Genomic DNA, 20,823 nt, shown 5'->3' on the forward strand with positions numbered 1-20,823 from the left:
AATGGGGTAAAAGAATCCCAAAATTCAAATCAAAGTAAAAAAAAAAAAAAAACAGCAATTGAGTGCTACAAAATAACCTGTTTTTGGAGTCCCCAAAATCTTCGTAGGACTTCAATGTACTGTCCACCCTTTTTAGCATTTAAGATGTAAACTCATTTAATGGACTTTCTTTCTTTTTCATTTCTTTTGGTAACTTTTTAAGATAAAACTTACTTACCCTTCAAGTGTAAAATATTTTTACTATTATAGTTTTAAGAATTTTGATTTTTTTTAATTTTAAAGATAAATTTTCGTATTTATTAAGTAAATTTAAAATAAAATATAATTATATTCTTATTTTTATTTTTATTTTATATATTTTTCTATTCAGTTTATTTAACTCTCTAGTTTTAATTAAAATAATGAAAATTTAATTGCATATTGAGGTGCTATGTATTTAAATATACTTACTTCTTTCATAGAAAATACATTTAGCTTGAACTTAAATTAAATATTTTAAATGAATTTTTAAGCAACTATAACCTTGAGATAAATTTATCAAATTATTTTATATAAAATTAAACCTTAATGAAAAAAATTATAATAATTTTATCTCAAATTATAATTAAATTGTTAAACATTCATTATGTATTTACATAAAAAAATTTAAACAAGAAATAAAATGTAAAAGGAGATGAGAAAAATAAAATATAATTATCATTGCTAGCTTAAGTGGTAGTTTAGTTACTCATAAATATTGTATATGCTGTAACGGACAATTTTAAATCCCATTAAAAGAAAATATTGAGATTTTCTTGATGAGTGACTATGTGTGTCTGCATGATCCACCTTTTTAGACGCTTAACGAGCCCATCAAGGATAATATAACCTTCTAATGAACAATATTTTGTAGGTTTCTCTCTATGCTGTTGGCCCCCTCTACAAGGCCTTAACCTAATGGCAAGGTTAAGACCATGAGAACTTTAAGATACTAGATTTATGTCTCATTCTACGTAAATTATGTCTGAGTTCTTAGTTCATATGTCCAATGGCGTAAATAGGAGGGGCAGGCAATGACTTTGATCCCTCCACCCAAATCGTAAATATGCCTTTTAGTCCCTTTAAAGTTTATCAAATTATAAGTCAGCTTAATGGTAAAATTGCACTTTTTAACTCTCCAAAATTTTAATGATTCATCTAGAAACTCAAAGTAATTTTCTAATCCCATTATATGCAAACTTTGTATATATTTATTATAGTATAGACATTAATATATCAGTTTTATAATGATTAATTTTAAGTATAGTTGTTGAAAAGATTTATTTTGTGATTGCAATTTATGATACAATTATATTAATGGAATTTAACATGGAATTATATTAAAATAGAATAAAATATATATATATATATATTTAAAGGATAAATTTATATTTTATTTAGAACTCATTTAATAAACAAAAGTTAAGGAATTAATGGATTTGTTGGAACTATGGGTAATTATGAGTTGTTGAATTTTAGTATGTTAAATACTATCTCAATTAAATGAAGCAGAGCATTAAATTGGTTAGAATTTCGAAATGTATTCGATTAACGAAAATAAAATTACAGAATTCCAAAAACAGAACACACAGAACCAATCGAATGAACATCAATGGACAACAAACAGTTAAGTCTGAAGAAAAAAGCCAAACAAACAAACAAACAAACAAAAAACCAAACTACAATGCAAAAAAAAAAAAAAAAAGCGACGGCCAACAGTGTCACAGTGTTATTTCCCATCATAATTCACTCTGAGACGTCGGAAATGTCGTCGATGTAATGTCACCTTCACCCCCATAATAAGATTTCGAATCCATTTCTTTTAAAGTAATTGCAATGACCAACTAAACGATTTAATTCCGGGTTGGATTTTTTTTCTGTTAAGGTTATTAAGAAGTGGAGCCATTTTTTATTTTCCAAAAAAAATAAAGTGTGAATGGTTTTGAGGGTGGAGAGCTATCATGGAGATTACGTAAATTATGGGGATTGAGATGGCTCGAAAACCAGCTTTAAATGCCCCATGGTTGGCGAGCCCTTTTGGCATGTTTTATACACTAGCAAACGAAAGAACAAAAAATGAAGACGTTGTTTGAAATTTGGTTTTCATGTGGGTGTGGATGATGGCGACCAGTGAGATCGGTCGTAATGATGGAGTTGTGGGCGGAGATGGAAAATTTAGTGTTTTAAAGGCCCACTCTTACTCCGCCTACACCCTTCTATTTTTCATGCAGGAATATCTTCCAACACATGGGGCCTCTATTTCTTAATGTTACTCATGTTTTTGTTTTACTGCTTCAACTGCGTTTTCAACTTTCTTCGCTTTCTGATATAAGGCCCAACCACTTCTGCCCATAGCTGTTCCGGCCCAACAATTTCGACACCAAGGTGGTCTGAGCTTGACCTAAAAACTGAATGCCTTTTGGTTAAGAAACTTTGGTCATAGTTATTGAAACCAGCCGATCGGGAGTAAGGGAGAGAACCTGCAAATTGATTGTTCCGTTTTCCATATGGTTCTCGTTTGTTTGTTTTCTTAAACAAGGCCCAACAAACTTTGATGGGATACGGAGTTGAACAGAAAGTCTTTTCAGGTTTCGGACTGACAATTCGATGCGGAGGCGGTCCGGGGCTTGACCTGAAAACCGAATGCTGTTTGGTTTTGGAAATTTTGGAAACATGATAAAATAGAAATGTATGAATACGAATTATTAAGGTCATAGGATCGGCTGGTCGGTTAACTGGTCCGGAATAAGAAAGAAAACCCGCAAATTGCTTATTTTTCAATTCAAGCCCCAACAATTTCTGTCGCATAGCTATTCAGCCTAACCTTGATGGGGTACAGGCAGTCTTTCTAGCTCCGGACAGACAAAATTTCGATGCCAAGGTGCTCCGGGTTTGTCCTGAAAACTGAGTGCTGTTCGGCTTTGGAAATTTTGGACTCGACACGTAAAAAAACCATGATATAATAGGAATATACGAAGGTGTCAAAGCCAACATGAATTATTGAGATTTGAACCTATGACAATGAATTTTAAACATTTAACTTCACCATTTCAATTTTATTATAAAATTTTAATAAATATATTTATTACATAATGAGATTGTTCAAAAAAAAAAAAAATCTGATTCTGGCATGCAAAGCAATAGCAAAGTGTGACTAGTAAAAAGTTTATTGAGCCAATACCATTACCTATTAAGAGAAGCTAATACCAGTGAAACAATATGCAGAGATCCGGTGACCACGAGAATACCTGGCTCATTCCTCGTTCTTTCTCTAAGAATTTGATTAGCAAACCTCAAGGAATCCGATAGCGAGTTCTGGGCAGCAAGTATGGTTTCATGTTTCGAGTCCCTTGTCGAGGAAATGAAGTTGTCCTCAAACAGTTCTCTAAACCGTGTCATTCTATCGTGAAGAACTTCAATGCCCAATTCTCTGGAAGCTTGTATCCAACAATCTCTTAAAGCGGTTGCCGAGGTCGTCCGTGATGTGCCACCAGCTATGTCGGCTTCTGTTAGGAAGACTGCCTCTAGTTGTTTACCTGAGAGAGTAATGGTAAAAATCGGAGTTAAATTTATCAAGTACTAATGATACCCCATTCTAGAGTTTATGAGGTGTCAGTTTAAACCTGAAAGGAACTCTTTAGCAAATGCTAAATGGTCTTTGTCACTAGCCATAGCAACAACAATAGCCAATTGTGAATCCGGAAACGTCGTTTGTATTGTTTCCAATAAAGCTTTTGCAGAGTCTTTCGTGTGAGCTGAAAAACAACATAAGTACACCGTGAGAAGTCCTTCCAGGAGAATGACAAGTTCATATAAGCTGAATGATTACGAGAATAGGCAGTTAATCCTAATTTCTCTTCTCGTCTAAAGCTAGAAATAGAAAACAAAGGAAATCAAGAGGACTAAACCTCCATCGAGTAATACTGTTGATCCCGATAATCCTAACTTCTCAGCTTCTTTGGACGTCAGAAATTGGCTTCTTCCTGGCAAGAATGTATTCTCCAAGCCAGCCCTAATAGATCCGTTCGAGATTCTCCATCCTGAAGCATGCACAAAATTATCCAAAGAAACAATAAGAAATGATAAAAGAGAACCCAAAAAAGAAAAACTTAACTGGACTTAACAAGGCCTTGATGACTTATTCCCACATAGTATTCATGCTTTATCATTACCTAAAGTTTAGTTTGCTGGGCTACTCACGAATTTCTATGATGCTGGCATCAGTAGAAATCAAGCCATCAGAATAGTGAAGATTAAGCACCTACCTTCGTTGCGCAGGCATAGTGCCGTGCATGTTGCAGTTACTGCATTTTGAAGTTGATGAGTTCCAAGCATCGACAGGTTTAGATCACGTAACTCTATGGACTGTGTAGATTAAACAATATAAGTTCATGAAAATGTTACTCACCTATCGTCGTTATGATCAACGCATCAAGTTAAAAGCACTCAAGTTATTTGCAGTGTAAGGCTTGAAAGAACATACCGACTGTGAGCCATGGTCAAGTTCTATCACCAAGTCACAGCTTTGAGAAGGTCTGCCCTTAAACGTGCCAATTCCTTTTATGGATGTTCTAACTCGAGCATCAGATGCTGATACAATAGGTGACAACATTGAAGATGCTCTATCACGAAGAATGCGATCAATGTGGGGAAGAAAAGGCCCGCCTAAAATCACCTGAAAATTAGAACCATTAAACAGACATTATATCTCAAAACCAATACAAAATCAACCCATCAAGCAACAATCCATTGGTTTTGACGCATGCATATATATATGAAGAAAAAGAACATCATGTACCAAAGTTTTGATTTGAATCCATGGTCCTGATTAAGAAAGGTACTAAATGACGAGCTCAAAAAGCACACACTGACATCAAACAAAACTGTTTTTCAGGGAAAATCACCTAACTGGACGACCATGTTTAATGATTCCAGCTTTTGCCATTGCAATGCTTTCCAAAGAACCCCCGAGCGCAGCCAAATGTTCCTCACCTATAGTCGTTACAATCGACGCATCAAGTTCCGAACTAGAAATAACATTCGTAGCATCCCTAGCACCCCCTAAACCAGCCTGTCTCATTACAATCAAACCAAACAAGAAAAAAAAGGAACAGTAAGTCCAACATGAAGGCAGACACAACTACTTGCGCCCCGCACACGCATACACACCCAAAGGTGCTGTAAAGAAGATTCATTAGGCAAATAAAAACCACCTCTATGATTGCAATATCCACATTCTCTTGGGCAAATAAAGCGAATGCCACTGCAGTAAGAACCTGAGAAAAACATGTTAGCTTATATCCAACAAAAAGATATTAATAGATACGAAAAATCTCAATATGTACGAACCTCGAAGTGACTAAGACATCCATTTTCGCGCACAATAGCTTCGTTGAGACTTCGTTTAATACTATGGAAGAGGCAATTCAATGCATTGGAAGACACTGGCTTCCCCATTTTTCCTACTGACATACGTTCTCTTATACTAAGCATATGTGGACTGCTTAAAAACAAAACATATATAAATTACAGTGCTGCAATATCATCCAAAACGACAACCAAATATGAAGAAAGCAAACATAAAACACACCTAGTATAACAACCAACAGAATAACCTTCAGAGCGTAAGATGTTCGATAAATAAGCTGCAGTGGATCCTTTTCCCTTTGTCCCAGCAATATGAACACTCTATATAATCATTTCATTATATATATATATATATATATATTGTCAGCATTGATTTGAAAATGGAAGAAAAGGAACATAATTTATTGAAAAGGAAGAGGACGGACCTTGAATTTGGATAGCGGGTTGCCAAGTCGGGTCATAAGGCGTTTCATTCGGCCCAAATCGAACCCATCATCGGAATCGGTACCGGCGTCTTTAGGGACGCCGGATTTCTCGTAGTTTTTGAGGGAATCGATGAACTGGATAAAACCTTCGAGCTCCGGCTCCTCCGTGAACGTCGAGAGCCATTGTTTCGATTCCAAATGGAAGTTTGACAACGGTTTTCTGTGAGTGAGAGTAGAGCGTTGGCTGACGATAAGCTTACGGATTTGCATTCCTTTTTTGGGGGGATTTTCCGTTTGTTCCCAGGAAAAAGATGCTGCACTCCCTTTAACGCAATCCCAAATGACGTCGTTTCATTGGCTTCTTTAATACGTAGTTATTATTTATTAAGGGTTAACATAACTTTTAATCCCTGAACTTATCAATTAGGTCAAATTTGGTACTGCACTTTTTTTTTCACTTTGGTTCTTAAACTTGGTAGTTATGCCCATTTAGTCCTTCAACTTGACAAAAATAAAAATTTGATGACATTATCATCCTAAGATCTTGTCAGAACTTAAAAAGATCATTTTAAAATTTCAGGTAACAATATGAAACAATCTAGAGTTTCACCTCAAATTTTGATAACACCCAAGTTTACTAACTAAACAGACCTATTTGTCGAGTTCATTTATCAAAATAGAAAAAAAGTAGGTACCAAAATGCACATAACTGATACCTTTAGAGACTAAAATTTATATTAACCCTTTTTTAATTATTAATAATTAATAGTAATTTGAAACGTGTTAACATCATACGTTACTGATCTTTTAAATCACCAAAATCTCGGTCTCTTACAAATTACAATTCTTCCCTTTAATTATTCCCCACTAAATTTTATAAAAAAGAACTGTAAATCGAGAGAGCGAAAGGACTTGCATTTTTACTCTTTTTTATTTTGGTGAAAACTTGCACTTTAAGTTTCCATCTTTGCTTGTAAATTTTTAGTTTTGCTTTGTTTTCACTCACTTTCTGTTTGGTTCCCGAGAAATTTGATCAAAGAAAGTTAGAAGTAAGAAAGGGAAAATTCAGGTTTTTAAAAGGAGGAGAATTTTTATTTTGTTCTGAAATATACTTGTTATACTGTTTCCCTTGTTTAGCATTCTAAAAAACCTAGCAAAAGTAGAAGATTTGTGGCTTCTTTTTTATTCTTTTTGCATTTTGTTAATTATTGTTTTTCTGAGGAAATTTTCTTTAATATAACTAGGGTTTTTGCTCTAGTAATAGCTAATTGTTGAAGAAACTATAAAAAGAAATTTGTCTTTGGTGCTATAGGTGGTTGAAGTTGATGATGGAGATAAATTTGGAGGAAGCTGATGAAAACGTTCCGAAAACCGATTTTGTTTATGATGGAGGGGTGGGAAATTGTAGGTGTAGTGAATTGGAATCGAGGAGCAAGAAAGCCGAAACGAGGTGTTTAGAGTTGGAATCGGAGGTTCGAATGAGGAAAAGCGAGTACGAAGTACTCGAGACTCGATTCAGGTCATTAGAAGCCGCGCATCTTGCTCTTCAGGATGAAATTAAGGTCTTGAGGGGTCGGAATAATGAAGTAGGCGACCGGATGGTAGGTGGTTATGGAGGGAAAGGGCTGATTGAGGGAGCTGTTGATTTGACCGAAGAGAGCGATGAGGAAGATATGGTTTTTAAGCTGATGGCGGATAATAAGGTTTTGGAATGTGAGAAGAGTAAGGCTCAAAACGAGGCCGAGTTTTGGAAGTTGAAGTTCATGGAATTAGAATCATTGATGTCACGGCTGCAAGAAAGCTCGGTTTTGAAAAGCACGGAGCGGCCAGTTGATATGATGAATGAAGGAGTTAAATCAAAAGATGGAGTGACTTCAAACGACTTGCCAGCCGTAGACAAAGCAGTGAGTTTCATGGATTCTGCACCTACTCTGGTTTCCCCTGGTAAAGGCATCGGAAATCTACAACCAGCCGGTAATGATGATTCTTTTCTCGGTATTCTGTGGTTTTCATAGTGACATGTATTTAATGATTTACAATCGTCATCTTCAATTTTGGTGTTTGTTTTTGTTTCAGGGACACCTTGTAATGACACACCGTATAAGCTTTTCACTTTTGAGAAGGGAGATCACGGAATTGAGAGTAGTAAACGAGTTAAAAGATTGTTGCCATTTCGAGAGGAAAGAAGCCCCGGTAAACAGATGGCTCCTTCCACCCCGGCTGGTGTTAAACCTGCTTCAGTCATTATAATTGATATTCATGATACTGATGATGAACTTAATTTGGTCCACGATGAAATACCTTTGACAAGTAACTGGGAAGATGTGGATGGTAAACACGAAATAGAAGGAATTGTGGATAGTGAAATCGAAACCAGGACGATTACTGATCAGAACCAGGAAGGAAAAGAGGATACTGGTTCATTTATTGCAGTCTCCAAAAGAAAACGAGCCTCTAATGTTTTTACTAGTGACACCGAGAGTGATGATGATAATGTTCCAATTGCGACACTCAGGAAGATGCATCACGAGGAAGCAGTTCCTGCTGCTACCACCCGAGGTAGTTTTACCCCTCGAAAGCGGAGACTAGTATCACTTAGACAATCTGAAGGAGTAAAAAGGTGCTCATCTAGGAAGGAAAGTGAAAGTGAATTCTGCAAACGAACCCCTACAACTGAGGATGTTGAAGATGACGGTTCAGACAAGATTGGGTCAGACAGTGAGAGTGACAGCGATAGTCTTAATGGTTTTATTGTTGAGGACACCGACACTACCAATTGTGACGATAGTTGTAGTGACTCGCTGCAAGATGGTTCCGATTGCAACGATGCTCGTAGTGGACAAGAAGATGTCTCTAGTGACTCGAATGATGAAGTGGATTTCGACATGATTATTTCTCAACTTAAAAGGAAAAAGGATCATAAATCGGATTGGAAATTCGAGGGGGAAATGCTCGCAGCCTTTGGTAAGGATCCCGAACTTTGCATGAAAGCTGTATGTGCTCTTTACCGGCAACAAACATCAGGGGAGAAACTTTCCAAGGCAGCCTTGTGCCAAAATCAGAGAGGTTTTAATAAAATCGACGCCTACAGGTATATGAACTTGTAAGTTTATGATTTAGATGAACATCATTGTCATATTTTGCACAGCGGCTGATATCTATATGCTGGAATTTGTACTGTCTTAAGGGGCTGTACGTTGGCGGAGTTTCTGACCGATGGTGATCCGCAAGGTGATTTAATGAAATCCCTGAAGGAATTGGAAGCATATGATCGGAATGCAGTCGAGTTGTGTAGAAATTTGGCAACAAAATATTCTAAGCAGTTGTTTGAGATCTACAAAAGCAAAGAGGATCCGTATTTTCTTCCTCCTTAAGGTTCTCTGCAAGTAATTGATTTAAAAGATATCTGAACTCGAGAGCTAGGGAATGTTGTTTTTGGTTATTTATCGTTCTCGTTCGCTGTTAGATACTAATATGTTATCGTCGAGGACACGTCACATGGCTAACATAGGTAAAACTTTCGAATGTCAGGTTTATAGCTTAGGTGAATCTTAGGACAGACTGTATGTAAACTTTATCTTGTATCTAATAAGGTTTATAGCTTTTGCTTTCTGTTGCTTTTTGCTTATGACTATGGGCTATATGTTCGATAAACTTATTAGAGAACTCTGCAGTCAGTTATATGTATCATTGCCCCGCATAAAATGGAGGGAGGCACTAAAAAGATAGAAGCTTGCTGCTTGTTTATAGAAACATAGATGAAGAAGTGGGTATGGATATCAATCAATTGCCACTGGTTATCAGAATATGAAAAAGAACAACATAAATATATATTGGCTTTATATATCTTTTGGTATTATTTGGGTTTGACAATTTTTTTTAAATACACGTTATTGAAAAAAGAACTTAAAATTTTGAATTTGAATTTTCATAATTTATTTATTTTGGTACAAAAATTTCATAATTTATTGATTTTATAAAATTGTTTAATTTCAAGTTTAATATACTGAATGCTCTTCAATGGTCGTAAATTTTCTTTCAATTTTAGGAACGACTTAATAATCATTAATTAATTATGAATTGTTATCATATCAACCTTAAAAGCTTGAATAAATTAGACAAAATTAACATAACCACTTTTAAATACTAAAATGATATTTATTTTGTTGAATACAAATATTAAAAAAAAAAAAAAAAACCCAGGTACCTTATTAAGCCATTTCCATTTTATACATGAATGCTTCAAAAAACTTTTATGTGAATTATTAACTAGTCCGTATTTTATATAAATACATGATATGATATATTTCAAGCATAAGAGTGAGAGATCAAAACCAATCACAATATCTGTATAAACTAAAATAAAAAAATAAAATTAGTCTCTTTATTTCTTCAAGGGGGAAACTATATTGAACTGAGGCCACCTCAGCAAAAATTAAAATAAAATCCAAGAATCAAAATTTCCGCTCGACTTTGAGCCTTGAGAAACAAAAGTAACACGACAAAACAAAATTTTGCAAGAAATGAAAAAAATAACGTGCTAACTTTGTGAGCTTTGGAGACCTAGATTAAGGATTTACAGCGATGAACCCGCTTTGTTATTACCGACAATCTGTGGTGTATGCTTGTATATTCCACATTTAAAAAGTTATAAACGTCCAAAGACCTACACAAAGGAATCTACACCACCAAAATTGCATATTATCAGAGCATATATTCCTGCTGCTACTTGTATCCTTTATCCAATCAAAATTTTCAAGTCCTTGATGAAGCAAAATTCTTAGTAGACCAGAAAACTGGGATCAGCTGGCTCTTGTGGGTCATGAACTTGCGTAACGGTTATGTAGAACATACTTCACTACTTCATAAAATGAAACCACGATCCCAACTGAAGGGCCGGCACGGCCTACTCGAGGACCCACTCCTGTAAAAAGCCCCTTCATCCCTCCATCCCTGTTCCAAACAAATGTATAGGTCCATAAGTAACAACTCTTCCCGAATTATACAAGTTACAGCTTGAATCTATCAACGTAATAGGTTCTTAGCACAACCAAGCAATAGACAAACATAAAACAATTTAAATTCCATGATCATACGCAATTTAATGTTTAATGCTATCCGAGTTTTTTCATTTCTATCAACACAAAATCGTTTCTCAAGCATATTGCTGCCACAGAAAGCTTTATTCACAACTTATTCGTAGTCATAGGGCAAGTTTGAGGCTTGGAAATGGAACCGTATCATGCATGCGTAACATCTCCATCAAAGATGCTTAATTCAATTAACAGTGGGTTAGAAAGATACCTCCAAACTTCCATCAGTGTCTGTCGCGTTGTCATTCGCAATGCCCTCAAAGGGTCCTTCTGAAAATTACAACAAAGATGGCATATTTTAGAATATATAAAACAGCATAGTCTAGTTCATTAACTTTGTACTTACAGGGGTAAAACAAAAATGCTCAATATGTACCAAAAGTAACTACTAACTGGGTAATGCATATGGCATAAAGTCAACAGGAAGCAATATTCAAGAACCATCCATTAGCTTTTGAAGGAGACAAACCTCTATCTGCCTTCGAGTTTTAGCAACATCTAGAGGACAGGTAGCAGCAGCAGCAAGGCTTCCAGCAAAAAACCCAGCAGAAAAATTTGCCCCAAGGACAGTAGCGACATTGGATTCTTCACCCACCAAACCCAGAAGTTTTCTCCTGATCTGCAGTAATAGGTACATAAACCAAGAAATTCAGTTGTTGGCATGTATTCACTTGAAAACGCCAATGGGTTTCCTTGAAACTTTACTGCTGGTGGTTGTGGAAGGGGGGTAAACTATAGGAGTTCTAAGAAGTGGGAACTCACAGGCTCAAGGGTTGACCAACAAATTCCTGAGAAAGGAACATCACGAGCAAGCTGTGCTCCCATGCCAGTCCATAAGACACGATACCCTTGCACTGTCAAGGGAAACATAAAAAAACCATTATTAGAATTGTGGAGGAAAAGGATTTTGTTGTCTTATTATGACAGCAAAATGCCCATTCAGTAACAATTAGACTGCCATTCTTATGGAAATGAGCCAGGAGCATACAAAAATTGCCATATTTGTTTTCTCAGAAGCCACTGGTGTCGCTTATTTATACAGTGATCATTTAGGATGAAACTCAATTCTAATAAAATGGAAGGAAAAAAACACTCGTTTATTAAGTATGACTCCACCAAAGTAATAATAACAGACACAAGTCATCATGTTGGCATGTTAAACCATCTATATAAGAACATATTAGCCTGCAATTACCATATCCATTAAGCTTAAACCTCATACATCAGTTTCTCAATTTGCTATAAACTTTCACACCTGGAACTGCTGAAGAGTTGCAGAAATACAAGTTAAAGGCACAAGGCACACTCTAATTTTATATTGCTTGAGGTGTAAGGCACAAACAGAAAACCCACGTGGGTGAAGGCACAATATGCATGTGCAGTAAAGCTTAAGGTATAAATTATGATAATGAACTCTAAAGAGTAGTCTAGTTTATTAACAAAATATCCAAAATTTTAATTTTCTTTTGTTAAAATGTGCACGACTTCCTTACTGACACATTTCTATTGTTTAATACTCAAATATTGAGAGGCAGAGAGTTTAATATCTTATTTCTTACTAGAAAGCTATAGCTAATGAAAAGAAGTTAGAAACAAAAGAAATTAACTAGAACTTCAATCAGGCAAGCTTCTTTGCACCTACTGCCATAATAAAAAGTGTCAAAATGCATTAGCTCTGTAGCTGATCAAATGCGCCTCACTTGAAAGGGTTAGAGGCACTTTAGTTGTCAGGCACTAGGGCGCAACACCACAACAACAATGAATTATGAAATTTTTGATGTTTAGGACATAGAAAGTAAAAAGACAAAGGGAAAAAGTATATTCCCAAAAGGCTAATCTTAAAATGCTGAAAAAGTAACAATAACCAGAAACAGGTATTCCGTAGAGTAACTTACAACTGCTCTGAGGGTTTCTGCCCTTGACATCAGAGACAACTCCTAGAAGGGTATTAAAAACTCCAGGAGGCTTCTTTCCGATCTGAGTGTCTTTAAATGCCTGTGATTAAAACAGAACACAAAAATGAATTAGATGAAACAATACAAAAGGTATCTACGAACTGACAGATATTCAATTTTTAAAGCAAAGCAATAACAAACCTATTTTTGTCAAAAAGGAAAAACATAGTAGCATTAAATACCAGCAATAGCAATACAATCACTTTTACCATGAAAATACAAATTAAATAGTTCAGTAAACAAATTAACATCAAAATTACCTGCATGCGAGTTCTAGCAAGTTCAATAGGGTAACACGTTGCACAAGCTAATGACCTTGCCAAAGATCCAGCAAACAAAGGGGCATATGGTGTTGCACTAGGCATATATTGTGCTGCAATCCCCTCCATCCAGTTGCGGAATATGTCGTAGCAAGGTAAATAGATTCCCACCTGTACAGAAATGTAAGCAACTGTCAAAAAACTCTATTGATATCAGTGCATGATGTTTGCATGCAAAAATGCTTTCTTCAACTGCTGTAAGGTTTGTTAATGGAAATGGGAACTCACTGTTGGTACAGCCAAAGCAAGACCTGCATTAGTTCCTCTCCACAACCTAGAAAACCCCTCCTGCAGAAAATATTATCCTGTTATGCGTTTGAAAATAGTAGTAAACACAAACAAATGCCTAAAGGAAAACATACTCAGTCACATGTATTGTTAAGATAAAGAATTAACCACTTTAGGTTATTACAACAATCTTATCAACAAGTTATATAAGATGACTGCATTGCAGCACCGACCTGGCGTATAATCTTGTTGAAGACATCTAATGTTCCTTTGTACCGAAAACAATCAGGAGGACAAATTGATACAGTTCCATGGACTCCAGCACGGGTGCAAGATGGTGAACATCTTAAATCAGCAAACATCTAATTCAACATATTCATATATGACAAAATTAAACACAATCTAACATTGCATCAAAAGATTAAAACACACAACATAAAGAATTCCTTTCTCAGAATATCAAAAGTGAGGGAATAGATTGCACTGGTACCGTATTTGGTCCGAAATACGCCATTCGACCAATTAGATTACTTAACGGGTGTGAGTAAGGTACGCCGGCAGCCTGAGCTTGCAACCTTGTCTGTTAATTACAAGAAAGAAACATGGCAATATTTTCAAACCACAATTAAACGGCAAGGAAACTGTACTGATTACGTGGTTTATCACTACCTTGACAACATCGAGCGGATTAACGATGATGGCGGACAAAACGGCAGCACCAGCAGCAGAGAAAGCTCGTTCTCCGATCCCTAGATTCGAATTGGTAGTACTGTTATCATGCTGATCCTGAGGCTCACCGAGTTCAGTCTCAACTATGTCCGTTATCGTCGGTTCCATGATCGACAAATCGTGACCGTTGATTTCAACTCTCGAGGATTGCTCCGAACTCATCCATGGATTATGTGTTCGCCGCTGTGTTTCCGCCATCTCTATTGCTTGCATCTTCTCTCCAAAAAAAAAAACAATCAAAAGTGTGAAAATAGAATCAAAACGATGGAATTGATTCTCATAAAACCTAATGTCAGGACATTTTTATTGACTTTAAAAAAAGATAAAAGAAGAGAAAATTGAAAGGCTTTTCCGAATTCCTTGGGGAAGAGGAAATTAATATTATTAAAAAAAATTGAGTGGAAAATGCTTACCAGAAAAAAAAAAGCGAGAGACGCACAAAACCCTCTTATCTTTGGGCCGCGTTTGGGCGAATTTACGAAAGCGACAGTGGTTTTTTATATGGTTAAAAGTGAAAAAATAATAATAATTTAAAACTTTAATTTTATTTTTTATTAAAAATGAAGGGAATTTTTTTTCCTTTTTTTCTTATATTTATTACTGGTGAAAGTTTTGCCGCTTGAGTATGTTTCTAGGGCTTTCGATTCAGCGCTTGAAACGAGGCGCCCAAAACGGCGAGTCGATAAAACCCTAACGTAACATGGATAAGAAATTTCAGACTGGTGAAACCCTAATGTAACGTCACTTTTTCTCCTAATGGCAGGCAACCATATGGCAGTCCATACTCTAGCCACGCAATCACGATATATTTGTTTTGTTTTTTTCAATATTACGTTTGAAAAAGACACAGAGGAATAGCATAGTCACGAATTTATTTAAAGAAAAAGTAAATTTACATTATATATGATTTAAATTACATTTTAATTATCAAAATTTAGAAAATTAAGATATAATTATTAATATAATTTATTTTATTATATTTAAATCATTGAATCATTAATTACCATTAATGGTGAACAACAAATTAACTTGACATGTTATATTATTATTTCAAATAAAAATTTAGGAAAAATTCAAATAAATAATCCTTATACTTTTTTTTCGAACCATTTAATCTTTTTTCCTTTTAGTTTCTTTATCTCATATACGTATTTGGGTCTCTGAAATTGACATCATCTCCTAGATTTGTATTTATAATTTAGGAATTTTTAAAATATACTATTTATAATTTTTCTTTCATGGGCTAAATTAGACTTCAACCGTGAGATTACTCAAAAGCTTTTAAGGTAATTTATATTTAGAAAATTATTCTGTATATTACGTGTAAAAATTTGTAGACTCCATAATTAAATTTAAGGTGTGGCAAGTATCTTGTACAATGTAGTTAAAAATTAAAATATATATATAAATACTAGTTAATATTTGGTATATTGGTAGTGTATCTTTTTTTTTACAATGAGCCTTTAAAATTTGACAAATGTTTTTTTATTTTTAAATATATTTTTAATATTTTACTATAGGAAATTATTTGTTACCCTAGTGGAGTTTTTAAACTCCGCAAGCAAAATGAGGAGGTTGACAAGTGTCCTATATGGGTATAATAAAATATTTTAAAAAAATAACACATATCAATTTTTTAAAATTGCTTGTGGAGTAAAAATGAAACAAAAATATATATATTGTTCGCATACCAAATACTCACTCTTTTACTATATTCCTATAGGACAGTTATTAATTCTAGCTCTGCTTGTGGAATCTAAAAACTTCAGTAACAATGCATTAAATAATTTCCCTATAAATAAATGTGACACTTGTCACACCCTAAATTCATTTGTAGATTTTTAAAAGCTCGATAAATTATATATAAAATATTTATAAATATTCATTTATTTATCTCTTTATTTTATGAAACTCACATGAAATCGAAAAAAATAAAAATAAAAGATTGGTGTTAGCAAGCAAGTCTATTGTTTCTTCAAGATATTTCTATTGGTGAGAGATAACTCTTTGCCTAACAAAAAATATAAACATTCAAGGCATAATACATATTATATATATATATATAACAAATGTGATTTTATGTTGAAAAAAATGTATTTTAAGTTTAAGTTTAAATTTTAATTTGTGTGTGTAATTATTCAGAATTAATTGTATTAGACATCCCTAAACTATGACCTTTATTATAAATTAATCTTTAAATTTTAAAATATTTTAATTGCATTCTTAAACTATTGAAATTATATTTTATGTACCGTAATTTAAAATGAAAATTTTAAAGGAAATTAATATTGTAAAACGGATGGTATAAAAATATATTGATTTTAAAGTTTCAGAATCTTTTATAGAAGCTTTATCCAACATTGAAACTCTTTTTTTTCATGTGTTACTCTATTTTTAGTTTTTACTTTTAAAAATCATGTGACAACATTTTAACTTTCTTTTAAAAATTCATTTCAAATTACGTCACGTAAGATTTTACGTGTCGATTAATGGTTAAATAACGAATCTAATAAGGAAATGGCTTGATGGATACAACATTTGTAGTTTGGGGATGTTGTTAGAATTTTTTGAAGTTTGAGGACCAATTTAAAAGATATAAAATAACAAGCACACTCTCAAAATTAAATAATTTACTTTGTATCGAAGTGATATTTTAAACATTACACAATTGAATTGATGCACAGTTAATTTGTGATACTAACTTAAACAAGTGCTTAATATTTACAACCACAAGCTTAATAGTGTGTGTATTTTGTGAACAGACTTAATTGACTTATTTGGAAAAAAACTATTTAGGAATTTTTTAACCCTTAAGCCTCATTATAAGTGGTGAATTCATGAATTTATTCAGGATGAGATTAAGTTATATAATTTTATAAGAATTAAAATGTAATTTTATTCTTATATTAACTTATATATTTATAGTTTTTAATGTTTTAGAGGATTAAATCGAGATTTTATTAATTTCGGAGGACAAACTATAATTTTACTAATTTTTAACTTAAAATTTTATAAATTTTGAAAGATATAAAGCATAATTTTCAAACTTTTTGGGGTTGGGCTCCTACTTGCACTCCTTCCTTCGCCTTCATCGTTGTTAGGTTAAATTTTGTCAATTAATTATTTTTAGCTCTTTTAAATTTTTGTATATTGAAATTACAATCCTAACTAAACGGTAATGGTTAAATTTATTAAATTCTATTGTTTTTTAAATATTATGCATAAAACATATTATAATATGTAAAATGGCACGTCAATATGCATGTAACAGCCCGTTTTTTTTTAAGGTTGATCAGAACAGTGGTTTCGGGGCCACCAAATCCGAACGAGTAGGTTGGTAAATATTATATTTAATATTTACGAGTTAATTGTGATTTTAAAAAATATTTTTGATATTGTGATTTTTGTTTTATAAGCGACTTATTAAGTTCAAGTGGTATGACCCTAAGGTCAAGTGGGTTTAGAAAATGAGGTATCGGGACCTTGTTTCTATAAACTGAGTCGTAAATATTTTTATAAATATTTACGTAGTGGCAATAAGATGGTATTAAAGTTTCGTTGAAAAATTTTATCGTTTCAATAGTTAATTAAACAAAAAGGACTAAATTGTGTAAAGTGCAAAAGTTGTGTTTTATAACCTAAAGGTATTAAATAGATATAGAACTTAAAAGTAGAAGTCCTTATTTGGTAATTAGCCCATTAAAGAGATAGTGGGATATGATGGCTTGGCATTTGGTGTAATAAATAAAGTGTATAAAGGTTAATATTGTAAATTGGTTAAAAATTATAATAAAATGAATATAATAAAAGAATCAAGGTGTCATCTTTTTCATTCTCTTTTTACCAGCCGAATATGAAGGCTTGAGAAGCCATGGAAGAAGCTTCCAACTTTCATCTAATGGTAGGTATTTCTAGTCCCGTTTTTAATTATTTTTATATTTTCAGGATCGTTGTTGCTTAATCTATCTAATGAAGGGACTATTTTGCAAAACCATTGAATAGTTTGATGTTTTCCATTGATGAGTATAATAGGGCTTTGAAGTTTAATGGAAGAATATGAGTCATTGTTGATAGTTAAACACTTTTTGTTAAGTGAATTTTTGTGAAATTGACAATTAAGGGCTAAATTGATAAATGTGAAAACTTTGTGGTTAAAATGTAAAATAAATGAAATGTGTGGGCTGCTAGAGACACTAGTGATATTCGTCTATAGTAGATTTTTACTCAATTTCATGAATTTGTATTTTTATGATATAGGGACTAAATTGTAAAGAAGTTGAAATATTAGGGGCAAAACTATAATTTTGCCATAAAGTGAATTATGGACTGTTTTGATACCATGAACATTTGGCTAAGCTTAATTATGGTTAAAAATGGTTAATTTGCATGTTTTGAGCTTAGTGACTAAAATGAATAAAAGTAAAACTTTAGGGGTAATTTTGTAAAAATGACAAAAATGACCAAATTGTATGAAATGAGTTGTTTTAATGTCTAAATTAATATACTGAATGAAATTATTAATTTAGATCAAGATCGGGTGGAAAATCGAGAAAAATAAGACAATTACCAAAATGCCCCTGAACTTTGGTATCTCTACAATTTAGCCAAGTAAGTTCGTATGCAATAAGCATTGTTAAATTGATGTTTCTAATGCTTTAATATTGTATAAATTGTATATACATGAATATTTTAATGTCTGACGACATATCGACAAAATGTGGCACTTAGTGTGCGGGGCAATCAAATATGGTACTCAGTGTACGAAATATTGAGAATGGCACTTAGTGTGCGAGATATTGAGAATGACACTTAGTGTGCAAAATATCGAATGATTCAAAGGGAAATTATAAATTGTGATTGAATGATTAAATAGAACAAAGTGAACAGGTATACATGTTATATTATATGAATTGTTTATGAGACGACTTTATAATGGTGATATTTGGGCTTTGAGCCTAGCAAGCTTTAAGCTGGTGAATAATATTATCGGGTTTAAAACCTAGCAGGCTAAATGCCGGTGATTTGATAAAAGTCTAAGACTATGAGACCTTGTGTTAAATCGGCAATTGAATTTGTTCAATGCATTAAGTTGGCCAGGTATGTGATATATTCTTATGCATGTTAGATCGATTGGAATTGAATCATGAATGTGAAATGAGAAGCATAGGTGAAAATGCCTATGTCATATATGTGAGTAAGGGCAAAACCATCGTAAATTATCGATAAGGGTGGACTATGTGCGGAATCATCTTATAATTGCTAATTTGAACGGTTGTGTGCAAATCATTCAGCATGTTGTATTGTATTGATATTATGCTTGAGTGAAATTATAGATATGTGATGAAATTGATTGGTGATATACATGTTTAAATAATGTGAATGCAAAGAATGTGTGAAAGAGTAAATTTGTAATAAATATGCTTGAGATAGCAGCAATAACGTGATTTTGGAAAATTACCATAAATTGTTGGAGTTGAGTTAGAAGCTGAATAATTTATGTAATTAAAGCTTAATGAGTCTAGTTTCTTGTAAAAGAAACCGTGTAAGCAAAAAAATTGCTGATAATGAGATATTTGAAGTGGCGTGGGATAGAGTCAAATGACTTCGGGTCCCCTGTTCTGTTTTTTAGAAAATTATTATAATTTCTACAAAAATGGTTATAAGATAAAATTTATATGCTTAGACTCCTTAATGAGTCTAGTTTCAAATGAAATCAAATAGAACATATTTTGAATTCTATACAATGAGAAATTTGATTCGTAGTGAAGAGTGGTCATATTAGTCAAACAGTGAAACAGGGGAAACTTTAAGAAAAATCTGGTATTGATTGGCCAAACCTAAAATTTTGAAAATTTTATGGATGGAAGATATATGAGTATATTTTCAAGGAAAATTAACAAAAATTGATTTGGAGTTTTGTAGCTCCAGTTATAAATAATTTAGTGACTATTGCTCATGAAGACAACTTGTAGTGAATTTGTGATTATGTTGTAAACATTGATAAAACTTGTTAATGAGTTGCTTATTATTTTCTTATGAACTTACTAAGCGTAAAGCTTACTCCCCTTTTCTTTCCCATATTCCCTAGGGTTGCCAGGTTAGCTCGGGTTGGAGGCTGTCAGAGATATTATCACATTGTCAAGTCTACGCTATCGGCGTAAGTAAATCTTAGTGTTTCGAGTCTATGGCATGTATAGGGCTGTAAAGTTGAGTAAGTAAATGATACAATACTAAGATATTGGTAAATATTTAATAATGCCTCATGAATATTTTGGGCCTTGTAAGCCCGATTAAAGGATAATATACGTGTGTATGAAAAGTTTAAAATTGATAAAAAAATTTAACGGTTTGGTTTTATATAAATGGATGAGTTTAAATCTGGTAGCACCTCGAACCCTGTTCCGGCGAGGGATACGGGCGAAGGGTGTTACAATGCACTTTTTACATAATAGTCACTAAAAAACAATTCATATGCTTAATTATTAATATTTGAGTTAAGATTAAATTTTCAAACTCGGAAAGTATAGAGAATAAAAATGATCAAATTGGAAAAACATTGATTTAATCTATACCATACACATGATATATGACTAATAATAAAATCTATGTTGAATTACCTAGTTGGTCATCTATGTAACGCCCCTTACCCGAGACCGTTGCCGGAGTCGAGCACAAGGCACTACTAAAC

The 20,823-nt window shown here is 33.4% G+C and overlaps 3 protein-coding genes and 1 long non-coding RNA gene across 8 annotated transcripts; 2 read left to right on the top strand and 2 right to left on the bottom strand.

Annotated features, from left to right (window-relative positions):
* Positions 1-3,044: 3,044 nt before the first annotated feature.
* On the bottom strand, positions 3,045-6,160 carry LOC108478339 (dihydrofolate synthetase). Its single transcript, XM_017780792.2, has 10 exons — positions 5,811-6,160; positions 5,609-5,706; positions 5,368-5,518; positions 5,232-5,294; positions 4,928-5,089; positions 4,502-4,693; positions 4,284-4,383; positions 3,927-4,058; positions 3,642-3,773; positions 3,045-3,554 (listed from the first exon to the last, which is right to left on the bottom strand). Exons 1-10 carry the CDS (start codon positions 6,078-6,080, stop codon positions 3,202-3,204), a joined length of 1,653 nt encoding a protein of 550 aa, XP_017636281.1. The 5' UTR covers positions 6,081-6,160; the 3' UTR covers positions 3,045-3,201.
* A 447-nt stretch (positions 6,161-6,607) lies between these two features.
* LOC108476722 (uncharacterized) lies at positions 6,608-9,563 on the top strand. Of its 4 annotated transcripts, none has more exons than XM_017779009.2 (4): positions 6,608-6,879; positions 7,123-7,784; positions 7,887-8,901; positions 8,998-9,563. In XM_017779009.2, exons 2-4 carry the CDS (start codon positions 7,136-7,138, stop codon positions 9,182-9,184), a joined length of 1,851 nt encoding a protein of 616 aa, XP_017634498.1. In that variant the 5' UTR covers positions 6,608-6,879; positions 7,123-7,135; the 3' UTR covers positions 9,185-9,563. The 4 variants fall into 4 exon arrangements, with proteins under 4 accessions (XP_017634498.1, XP_017634497.1, XP_017634499.1 ...); XM_017779008.2 differs by having other exon boundaries at positions 6,608-6,859; XM_017779010.2 differs by having other exon boundaries at positions 6,608-6,748.
* Positions 9,564-10,193: 630 nt separating this feature from the next.
* On the bottom strand, positions 10,194-14,851 carry LOC108476704 (mitochondrial carrier protein MTM1). Of its 2 annotated transcripts, none has more exons than XM_053022836.1 (11): positions 14,549-14,851; positions 14,076-14,353; positions 13,897-13,986; positions 13,640-13,768; positions 13,407-13,466; positions 13,119-13,289; positions 12,799-12,898; positions 11,666-11,757; positions 11,373-11,522; positions 11,115-11,173; positions 10,194-10,763 (listed from the first exon to the last, which is right to left on the bottom strand). In XM_053022836.1, the coding sequence occupies exons 2-11, from the start codon at positions 14,346-14,348 to the stop codon at positions 10,631-10,633; spliced, it is 1,257 nt and encodes a 418-aa protein (XP_052878796.1). In that variant the 5' UTR covers positions 14,349-14,353; positions 14,549-14,851; the 3' UTR covers positions 10,194-10,630. The 2 variants fall into 2 exon arrangements, with proteins under 2 accessions (XP_052878796.1, XP_017634470.1); XM_017778981.2 differs by having other exon boundaries at positions 14,076-14,348; positions 14,549-14,849.
* Positions 14,852-17,950: 3,099 nt separating this feature from the next.
* LOC128285105 (uncharacterized) lies at positions 17,951-20,383 on the top strand. The gene is made up of 2 exons (XR_008275516.1): positions 17,951-18,036; positions 20,224-20,383. It is a non-coding gene; the product is annotated as an uncharacterized LOC128285105 (long non-coding RNA).
* The last annotated feature ends 440 nt before the right edge of the window (positions 20,384-20,823 follow it).

Source organism: Gossypium arboreum, chromosome 12, assembly GCF_025698485.1.
Source record: "Gossypium arboreum isolate Shixiya-1 chromosome 12, ASM2569848v2, whole genome shotgun sequence".
Taxonomy (NCBI): Eukaryota; Viridiplantae; Streptophyta; class Magnoliopsida; order Malvales; family Malvaceae; genus Gossypium; species Gossypium arboreum.